We start from the raw sequence: 10,327 nt of genomic DNA, 5'->3' as shown, positions 1-10,327 counted from the left end.
CTTTGTCACCTTCCTCCTTCCCCCCACTCCCCATGCCCTTCCTGTGACGGAGGGCTGGGTGTCTGCTGCCACACGCCGGACTTGGACACCCGTGTCCCACGTCCCCACGGCCGAGCCTGCTGCACCCTCTGGTGGCAACCCTGCGTCCGGGCTCTGCTTTTCCTGGAAAAAAAAAAATAAAAAAAAATATATATATATAAAATAATTGCTTCATCCATCTGCCACCACGAGGTTGGGGGGAGTTTTGCTCAGGACCCTGCCGAAAAGGGGCTTTGACAGCGGCCGGCATTCGCCGGAGGAGGAATGGGGAGCAGAGGGAGCCCTCAAACCGGGGTGGGAAGGGGAGCGTGGGGGCAGCTCTGCCAGCTCACAAGGCCACAGTGTGCACAGCGGCTATATTTATCCACAGGGCCAGCAGCTATATTTATCCGGAATGCCACAGGAGCCTAAAGTCTTCAGGGTAATTTCCGTGCTGCGGAAGAACACGATCTGGATGTCCTTTTTACTGTAAACCTCCTTCTCCGCTCCCCTTCTCCGGGGGGGCCTTCGCTACCTTCTCAGCCCATTCCCGCTCCTCCTTACATCCCACTGTTCTCCACCATGGTGATGCTGGGCTCATCTTCCCTCCCTCCCTCTCGCACAGCCCTCTCCTGGCTCCTTTTCCCGCGGCCGCTCAGAGCAGATAACGTCTTCATTTCTCCCTCCGAGGGAGCCGTTTCTCTCGGCGAGGGGAGCGGGCCATCCTCTGGCTGCGTCGCTCACCCAGCATGAAGGCTCGGCCAGTTTGTGGGTTTCCTAAACAAGCCCCCCCTCCCAAAGCCACAGAGCCGAGGGCTGTGAAACCTGAACTCTCCCAGCAAGGGGAGGAGCAGGGCACCCCTCTGCTGCCAGCCCCCGGCTGCCCCCCAAAACGGGGGCATTGAACCAACACGTGTTGGTTCAATGCCCCCCTACTCTGCCCTGGTGAGGCCCCGTCTGGAGCACTGGGTCCAGTTCTGGGCTCCCCACTTCAAGAAGGACAGGGAACTGCTGGAGAGGGGACAGCAGAGGGCTACAAAGATGATGAGGGGCCTGGAGCATCTCTCTTAGGAGGAAAGGCTGAGGGACTTGGGTCTTTTCAGTCTGGAGAAGAGAAGGCTGAGGGGAGATGTGATCAACGCCTATAAATACTTAAAGGGTGGGTGCCAGGAGGATGGGGCCAGTCTTCTTTCAGTGGTGCCCAGGGACAGGACAAGAGGTAACAGGCACAAACTTGAACATAGGAAGTTCCAAATAAACATGAGGAGAAACTTCTTCACTTTGAGGGTGGCAGAGCCCTGGAAGAGGCTGCCCAGAGAGGTGGTGGAGTCTCCTTCTCTGGAGACATTCCAAACCCGCCTGGACACGTTCCTGTGCAACCTGCTCTGGGTGGACCTGCTTTGGCAGGGGGGTTGGACTAGATGATCTCCAGAGGTCCCTTCCAACCCCGTATCATTCTGTGATTCTGTGTTTAACCAACGTTCATAGTTGACAAAGGACAAGCCAAGGTGGGCAGGCCAAAGCCTGAGGTTCGTGAACTTTCCAGAACAAAATAAAACCATACAAAACCATCTCCCTTTTTGTTTGTGGTGGTTTTTATTTTGTTGTTTTTTTTTTTAAAGATGAGCTCATGACATTTTAATGCTGAGGTTTGGCAAGGCTGACCACACATCCTCAGCATTAGCAGAGCCTCTTGTCTCGCACAGCATTCTTACCCGCTGCCAGGCTGCAATCGATGTCCCCAAGCCGGCAGGCTTAGCCCGAGCAGTTCCCCTGGTCTCTGGGTGTTTACCATCACCCTTAAAACACAGCCCTTGGCTTGTAAGATCCTTACGGTCCCCTTCTCACGTGGAGGACGCATGTGGGGGGACGTAAGGAAGGTTATGCTTACAAGTATCTAAAGGGTGGGTTGAAGGAGGATGGAGCCGGACTCTTCTCAGTGGTTCCCAGTGACAGGACGAGGGGCAACGGGCACAAGCTGGAACATGGGAAGTTCCACTCAAATATGAGGAAGATCTTCTTTCCAGTGAGGGTGGCAGAGCCCTGGAACAGGCTGCCCAGGAAGGGTGTGGAGTCCCCTTCCCTGGAGATCTTCAAGACCCGCCTGGATGCAGTCATAGAATCATAGAATCATAGAATGGTTAGAGTTGGAAGGGATCTTAAAGATCATCTACTTCCAACCCCAGGGCAGGGACACCTCCCACCAGAGCAGGTTGCTCAAAGCCCCATCCAGCCTGGCCTTGAACCCCTCCAGGGATGGGGCATCCACAACTTCCCTGAGCAACCTGTTCCAGTGCCTCACCACCCTCACAGGAAAGAATTTCCTCCTAATATCTAATCTAAATCTCCCTTCTTCCAACTTAAAACCATTACCCCTTGTCCTGTCACTACATTTCCTGACAAAGAGTTCCTCTCCAGCTCTTCTGGAGGCTCCCTTCAGATATTGGAAGGCTGCTATGAGGTCTCCCCGGAGCCTTCTCTTCTCCAGGATGAGTGATGTGCTCTGGGCAACCCTGCTTTGGCAGCAGGGTTGGACTAGATGATGTCTAGAGGTCCCTTCTAACTCCAACGATTCCGTGATTCCGTGAAAGGGGAAAATGGCTAGAGAGCAGCCCTGAGGAGAAGGACTTGGGGGTGTTGGTGGATGAGAAGCTCAACATGAGCTGGCAATGTGCACTGGCAGCCCAGAAAGCCAACCACATCCTGGGGTGCATCAAGAGAAGTGTGGCCAGCAGGTCGCGGGAGGTGATTCTATCCCTCTACTCTGCGCTCGTGAGACCCCGCCTGGAGCACTGTGTCCAGCTTTGGAGTCCTCAACACAGGAAGGACATGGACCTATTGGAACGGGTCCAGCAGAGGGCCACAAAGATGATCAGAGGGCTGGAGCACCTCCCCTATGAAGACAGGCTGAGAGAGCTGGGGTTGTTCAGCCTGGAGAAGAGAAGGCTCTGGGGAGACCTCATAGCAGCCTTCCAATATCTGAAGGGAGCCTACAGGGGAGCCGGAGAGGGACTCTTTGTCGGGAAATGTAGTGACAGGACAAGGGGTAATGGTTTTAAATTGGAAGAGGGGAGATTTATATTAGATATTAGGAGGAAATTCTTTACTGTGAGGGTGGTGAGGCACTGGAACAGGTTGCCCAGGGAAGCTGTGGATGCCCCATCCCTGGAGGGGTTCAAGGCCAGGCTGGATGGGGCTTTGAGCAACCTGCTCTGGTGGAGGTGTCCCTGCCCATGGCAGGGGAGTTGGAACTGGGTGATCTTTAAGGTCCCTTCCAACTCTAACCGTTCTATGATGCTATGATCCTAAAATAACTCTCGTACTGGGGACTCTGCTGCTCCCCCGGGCAGACGCTGCGCCCCGGCAGGAAGCATTGCCCTGTCCCGGGAGAGCCAAGCTGGGTTCAGACCTTGGGAATAACCCAGCTCCTCCCCGCGGGCTCTAAAGGCTGCAGCAAGGCTTTATCGGCCGGGCGGGGTGCCTCCCCCCGCCGCGGGGAGAGGCGGAGAAGGGGCGGGAGGCGGTTGCGCAGAGTCGCATCGCCGCCACCGGGCCCGGTAAGGATGGGGTCCCGCCTCTCCCTGGACGACTCCGTGCGGGTGGTGGTGGTCGGGGGAGGCTTCGGTGGCACGGCGGCCGCCAGCCTCCTCAAGTCCTGGGCCGTCCCCTTCGTGCTGGTGGACGTGAGAGACGCTTTCCATCACAACGTCGCCGCCCTCCGCGCCGCCGTGGAGAGGGGTAAGGGCTCGTCTGATTTCCACAGCCTTTCCCCCCACCCCCTTTTCCCACCCCCCCCCCCCCCGCGTGGGTCCCGTCGAGGCAGCCCCTCAGAGCCCCACCAGTGACCGCAGCAGCTGGGAGGGGGACTCGGGGAGTAAGGGGGAACGGGGTGCTGAAAGCGCCTCCTCTTCCCCCCACCCCCCCCCCCGGGGATAGTGGAAGACATGGATGTTTTCCGCCTTGAAAACAAATCTTTGGCTCCGGGAGGACCCACAGAGCGCGTGTGTTAAGGGAATTGCCTGCCCGCTGGGAAAAACTGAGCAAAAACTACGCGGATGAGTCTTTTTTTTTTTTTTTTTTTTTTTTTGTTATTATTGAGAGTTTAGAAGGTGACTCAGCTAAAACCAGCAAGCGGCTGGAAGGGGTGAATGAATGTCTTTCTGTGACTGGCACCTAAAACATCCAGCAGCTCAGCAGGGAGGCCCTGGATGGTAAAATTCTGCTGGTGAGCTGCTCAGGCGTGTCTGGGATCTCCCTTTGGGCAAACCCTATTGCTCCAGTCGCTGGGGATTTAGGGGGACAATCTCATGTTCGAAGCTGGGAACAAGTATCAAAAGGATGTCTGGAAGGCAGGTGAGACGACAAAAAGCCTCTGGCATCCTGCCTGAAACGCCCTGGACCACAGTAGAGCACTTACTGGCAAACCGGTCCAGGAGATTCTGTACGGGGAGCAGAGACAAAGCAACCTAGCCGAGGTTGTCACCCGGCCTCTGAGGAGCCGATCTTGTCACCACATCTGAGGCAAAGGTCCTGAAGCTCATTGCTGGGCACAGATAACACACAGCGGAGGCCCAGCCTGTGGTCCCAGGTGCATACAACCCTTTTGTCTGAACAAGGATGGCACGAGGGGAGAAGGGAAGAGGGGTTTGTTAGCCTCCGCAGAAGGAGATCTCTTCCCTGTTCCCTCCTCTTCCCACAGGATTTGCCAAGAAGACTTTCATCTCCTACTCCGTTACCTTTGGGGACAGCTTCCGACAAGGCAAGGTGGTTGGCATAGACCCTGGGAGGCAACAAGTCCTGCTCAGTGACGGTGAGGTGGGTGACGCAACAGCTTGCAATGAGTAACCTGGCTGCCTTACGGGATCACCCGCTAACGGGGAGAGTCAGCCTTCGGCAGGGTGTGTTGGGAATCTCTCCCTCTCAGGGGGGTTTCTTCAGCCAGGTCTTGCCTGCGAGAAGGCAGTCCTCCAAATCTCGGCCGTGTTGGCTTTGACCGGTGATGTCTGTTTGGAGAAGTGACTTGGGATTTAGGTTTCAGACTGTTGTCCATGCTTGGAGTCTTCGTGGGGGGCACGGGGGGGACGGGGAAGAGTGAGATAAGCAGGACCACAGAGCACCTACAGAAAATGTGCACCTGAGCAGGAAGAGGAGTATAACCCTTATCTGCCAGAGGAGGGGGGGGTGTGCATGTGCAGGACAGAATCACGCTCTGGGAAAAACAAACTGGACTTTAGCCCTCGAATTGGAGGAGAGCTGGGAATGCTGTTCCATTGTGCCAAACACCCCCGCATCTCCTACAGCGCAGGTCAGCTGAGCACATGAACCCCGACCTGTCCCGATACCCCCAGGCTCGGAGTTCACACGCACACCAGGGTTCCTGTGCTGATGTAACCCTCAGCTTGGCTGAAAGGCCTGACGCCAAACAAGCCGCAACCCAAGTCCTCCGGGAAGGCAGTGATTGCTTTCCTCTAGGTTTCTGCCACCTGGAGAACACAGGTGGGCAGACACACAAATGCTCATGCTCAATACTGACCCTGTAACTAGGAGGTAGAGAAGAACGGAACCAACTTCTTCTATGGAGGGCCACCCCAGAGAGAAGCAGCTCCTCCCCAGCCATCTCCTCTAAAACCAAGAGGCAATGTGGGGAAAGACTGGAGCGTTTAATCATCCCGAAGAGCTTGGTAGCTCTTTCCATGGATGCGCTGAACGGCACCATCCCCTGTAGCCAAGCCAAGTGGCCCGGAGCTGTGTTGGGATGTGGGTGTGCAGTAAACGCCACACCCCATCTAGTGCTCAGATGAGCTTTTATTCTTAGAGCTGGATTTAGAGCTCAACAATTAACCCTTGAGCTCACATCCTTATCTAACTGCAGGAAAAAGCAAGGGCAGCAGTTCTGGTAACTTCTCAGCCAGAGCATCTGATCAGAAGGTAGAGGAGACTTAGTCTCTGGAACCAGCTGTGATGGTAGCTTCAGAGTCTGGCATAAATACCAGGTTATTTCCTGTAAGCTTATGGTAGCTTTTTCAAAGCCTTCAGCTCACCTCAAGAATGGTGCTGAGAAAGGCAGTTAGGTGGTGTCACCTGGACCGGGTCTCTTCCTAAAGTCACTTTCTGACAGGGGCAAGTAGGTTCCTAGTTGTCAGCAGGGGCTGGAGGAGGGGGAATGAGTGATTAGTACCTAGGAGGCAACAATTGTATTCTAGGCTCTTTTTAAGAGGTCTGACATCCTATTCCACCTTCTGCCCTCCTAGGAGCTTTACTACTCCCATCTCATTCTTGCAACAGGCAGCGATGGGCCATTCCCTGGGAAGTTCAACAAAGTCATTGACATGGAAAGTGCCATCCAGACCTATGAAGACATGGTTAAAGAGGTGAGGAATCAACCGATCTCCTACAAAGCATGTCCTGACTTTGTTCAGCTTCCCTGTCCCAGACACCACGATGGGTATCTGGAGCCATCTGTGTCTAAGAACAAGAGACCACGATGCCTGCAGGGACAGGCCAGGACAAGGAGCACCAGTGGTCCCAAATGGCCCAGGGGCAGACCAGCTGTCCACACAAGGGAAAACCTGAAATGCTCAACAGTGTTAACTGTGTACACAGGAAAAGCGCACAGGGTTCTCATTTTTTGCTTCCTCTTAATGAACTAGGCAGTTAATTGCTGTCGGGCCAGTGCTGTATCTCAGAAAGGTCTGTTCACAGAGTGGCTGAAGGAATCTTGACTTCCCACACATAACAGTTCTCTTGTAACATGAGTTTCTTCTTTACTTCAAGATTGAGAAATCTGAGCGAATCCTGGTAGTGGGAGGTGGTGCTGCTGGAGTCGAGATGGCTGCAGAGATCAAAACGGAGTACCCAGCCAAAGAGGTAGTAGCATATTCCTTACAATTAACTTCATCCTTGTTTCTGAGACTGTTCTTTTGTGATGGTCCTGCTGGAGGTACCCGAGAACGCTGCAAATCAGGAGTTTCCATGCAAATGGCAGCCTTCGCCCCTACTGCCTCCTCTTCTGAGAGCACCCCATAGCCCGTCACCAGCAATTAGCGGCACTAGCTGCCTTTCACTGCCTCACTCTCCTTGGGCATTGAGCAGGCTGGAAGGAAGCTAGCTATGGCTGCTTCCGCCTGGCATGTGGCAAGACCTGTCCCATACCTGTGTCCCCCCCTGTTTGCTGTTTTGTCCCCAACAGGTCACCCTCATTCACTCAAAAATTGCACTAGCTGATGCGGAGCTGCTAGATAGCGTCCGTCAGGAGGTGAAAGAGATTCTCCTCAGAAAAGGAGTGCGCCTCTTATTAAGTACGTACTTATCGATGCCTCTGAAGATCTAGACTCTGAAGCTCTCTATAAGCTGTTCCTCCTTTAGCCAAAGCCTCTCCTTCTGACATCCTCTTGCTGACTTTTTTTGACGGCTTCCTTGAGTTCCTGTTTCTCTAGACACATCTGGGCTAGCTGGAAACGGCAGCCTCCTAAAGGTTTGTGACCCAGGGCTCTCTGTCCCAACAGGTGAAAGGGTCAGCAATGAGGAAAACCTCACGCCAAACCGGTTCCAGAAGGACATGGTAGTAAGGACAGAAAAGGGCACCGAGGTGGTTGCTGACATGGTGATCCTGTGCACGGGGATAAAGATTAACTCTTCAGCCTACGCCTCTGTATTTGGTAAGTGGAAAAAAACACTGGGTGTGGAGAAGCAACACAGTTCTTCAGTGTCTTACGCTTGAGTACTGTGAGGTTAGGAATCAACCCTATACAACCTGCAGTGGGTATTCCATGATTCAGCGAATGCTCTAACATCACATAAAATACTTAACTGTGAAATGTGACCCTCAGAAACTTACAGACCACAAATCAACTGGCCAACAGTCTTCTCCAGCTCCTTCTGCTAATACCTCCAAGGAACCTTAGTTCTGCAAGAGGCAGATGACACCTAGAAGCTGATGGTAACTCCTGCTTGTAAAGGCCCAGATTTAATCCTGTATATAAGCTTGCTGAGTTCTGAGCAAAAAATAGGCTCAGCACGTCCAGTGTTCTTGCTGAACTATCAGTGCCACAGGGTGTTCAGCTGATTAGTTATTCGATGATACATCTTCAGTCTGAGTCCTCTTACAGCCCAATTCCAGTTATGGCAGCACAACTATGGAGCAGTGTGACCATTATACAGTCTCTTTCTCAGGCTGCGTACAGTAGCTCTTAATGCTTCTACCGAAATATCAAAGGATGAATCATTGTAATAATTAACTACAGCAAGGCAAAAAGCGTCTCTTCCCTAACACGTAGAAAAAAGGGGGAAAAACCAGCTCCTTACTTTGTGTCAGTGACATGTTCGATATCATCAGCAGCATTTTGGGGTCTTGGGCCACAGCAAGCAACACAAAGCTCCTCCTGATAACTTACTGTTTGGCAAAACAGGGGACAAAATGGCAAGTAACGGTGCTTTGAAAGTTAACAAGCATCTCCAGCTGGAAGGCTATGAGAACATCTATGCCATCGGGGACTGTGCAGATCTGAAAGAACCAAAGATGGCCTACCACGCTGGGCTCCATGCCAACATCGTGGTGACAAATATCATCAACAGCCTGACGCATAAGCCTCTTAAAACCTACGAACCAGGTAAGGTAATCTCCTAGCAGCAGGCTTTAGCTGTTGGGCTGCTTTTCTGCAGGAAACAGCAGTTTAACAGATACACCTCAGAACTTGCATGGGACACTAATTAGAGGTGAGGGAACCCCACAATTGGGGTTGGCTGTATAAGCTTATAGCTCAGGCTTCATCTTAGCTCTTGCCAAAAACGCTGTAGAAGTTAATTACCTGTGTTAGTCTACGGATGCAACGTGTCCTTTCTTCACTAATGTCTTCCTAATAAATCTACTGGTGGGTGTCTGCTCTTCATCAAACTTGTTTCCTTTTCTTTAAATTGCTTACTGTGCTATTAAATCCTAGGAAGAAGGAGATGACTTGACTTTCTCCTCCTTCCTCCCCTTAAACTATACAACAAACTGAACAGTTCTGGTCTCAAAAATCTAACTAGGTGATGGGTCTCGTTAATAAGCAACTGATGTAAATACTTACCATGACTATGTTGAAAGCTGTTCCATGTGGATGCAGGATATCTGGACAGCAGTTTGCTTTTTAAAGGCTTCCCAGTCTATTTACATTTCTTTCTACTTAAATTTTGTTGTCTACCTCGGACTCCCTCTTGGGAGGAGAGAATTGTCCTACAGCACACACACAGACAGCCCAGTCCTTCAGCAATCCCACTAATGAAAGAAGTAGAGCAGATGGTAGAAAGGGGGGTTGTGAGTAGTTCTCCTTGGGCCTGCTTCTTTCCTTGTCATGCTGCACATGGGTCTTGCGCTTAGCGACGTGTGTGAGTATGAGGGGAGGGTTGAGAAGCGAGGGTTTGGAAGAAGTGCAACACCTACATGTAGTAGGGTTTGATGTTTAGCTTTGAAATTGTTTCACTTAAACCTCTACATCTTCTTTCCAGGGTCACTAACATTCCTGCTTTCAATGGGCAGGAACGATGGCGTAGGCCAGGTGAACGGTTACTACGTGGGACGTCTCTTGGTGACCATTGCTAAAAGCCGAGACCTGTTCGTCTCCAAGAGCTGGAAGACAATGGGACAGACAATGCCCTCTTAAGGGGAAATCAGTAACAAACCTACAAGGAGTACGGCAACTGGAAGAGGGTGAGGGTGCACTTTAATTGCTTGGACAGACTGATACCGTCTCCGGCAGCACCTCCTAAAGCCACCTGCATTAAAGCGGTGCCCTGCCTTGCTCTATAGGAAGGAGGCACTTTCCAAATGAAGTGCACAGAAGTTCTCATGATAAAAAACCAGGGAAGGAATGTTTCTTTTACTTCCCTGTTGAGATAGCTCTGAGCAAGAAACTTGGTTTACCTTGTTTGTAACAATAAACACTGTGGTTTTCAAAATCTCTGTGGTTTGTTTGTTATGTGGTTTTTTTTCCCTGGCTTTTTCTACTCTTGCTCTTCTGAAAAGTACCTGCCTCTTACCGATCTGGAAAATGTGCTCTGCAGCATGCAGGAAGAATGGCTCGCAGCACTGCCTGGGGAAAGCCTGCCTAAAGCCTTGAAGAGGCTACAGTAATCCTGGAACTCAACAGAATATACCGCAGCTTTCATTATGTCACTTATAGCACTACAGGTTAGTCGTGTGCTAAGCCTGTGACACAGCAAGCACCTCATTACAGATGGTGCTCCTTTTTCTTTTTTTTTTAAGGTGAGAAATTCCCAGAGCAAAAGTAGGGTTTATAACAATAACCACACTTGACACATCTTTTTCTTT

At 51.7% G+C, this 10,327-nt stretch overlaps 1 protein-coding gene across 1 annotated transcript; it reads left to right on the top strand.

Moving 5' to 3' along the window:
* The first annotated feature begins 3,381 nt into the window (after positions 1-3,381).
* AIFM2 (AIF family member 2) lies at positions 3,382-9,958 on the top strand. The gene is made up of 8 exons (XM_074155039.1): positions 3,382-3,756; positions 4,718-4,833; positions 6,270-6,389; positions 6,793-6,885; positions 7,208-7,316; positions 7,524-7,676; positions 8,427-8,627; positions 9,505-9,958. The coding sequence occupies exons 1-8, from the start codon at positions 3,582-3,584 to the stop codon at positions 9,657-9,659; spliced, it is 1,122 nt and encodes a 373-aa protein (XP_074011140.1). The 5' UTR covers positions 3,382-3,581; the 3' UTR covers positions 9,660-9,958.
* Positions 9,959-10,327: the final 369 nt, after the last annotated feature.

This window comes from Numenius arquata, chromosome 10 (assembly GCF_964106895.1).
Source record: "Numenius arquata chromosome 10, bNumArq3.hap1.1, whole genome shotgun sequence".
NCBI classification, from domain to species: domain Eukaryota; kingdom Metazoa; phylum Chordata; class Aves; order Charadriiformes; family Scolopacidae; genus Numenius; species Numenius arquata.
This window is presented reverse-complemented; position numbering and strand designations above follow the sequence as displayed.

Excerpts from the sequence above, each read along its gene's own strand:
- AIFM2 (XM_074155039.1), top strand. The coding sequence starts at position 3,582 with ATGGGGTCCCGCCTCTCCCTGGACGACTCCGTGCGGGTGGTGGTGGTC. Across the intron at positions 6,390-6,792 it reads ATGAAGACATGGTTAAAGAG|ATTGAGAAATCTGAGCGAAT; the intron begins GTGAGGAATCAA and ends CTTTACTTCAAG. Across the intron at positions 6,886-7,207 it reads CGGAGTACCCAGCCAAAGAG|GTCACCCTCATTCACTCAAA; the intron begins GTAGTAGCATAT and ends TGTCCCCAACAG.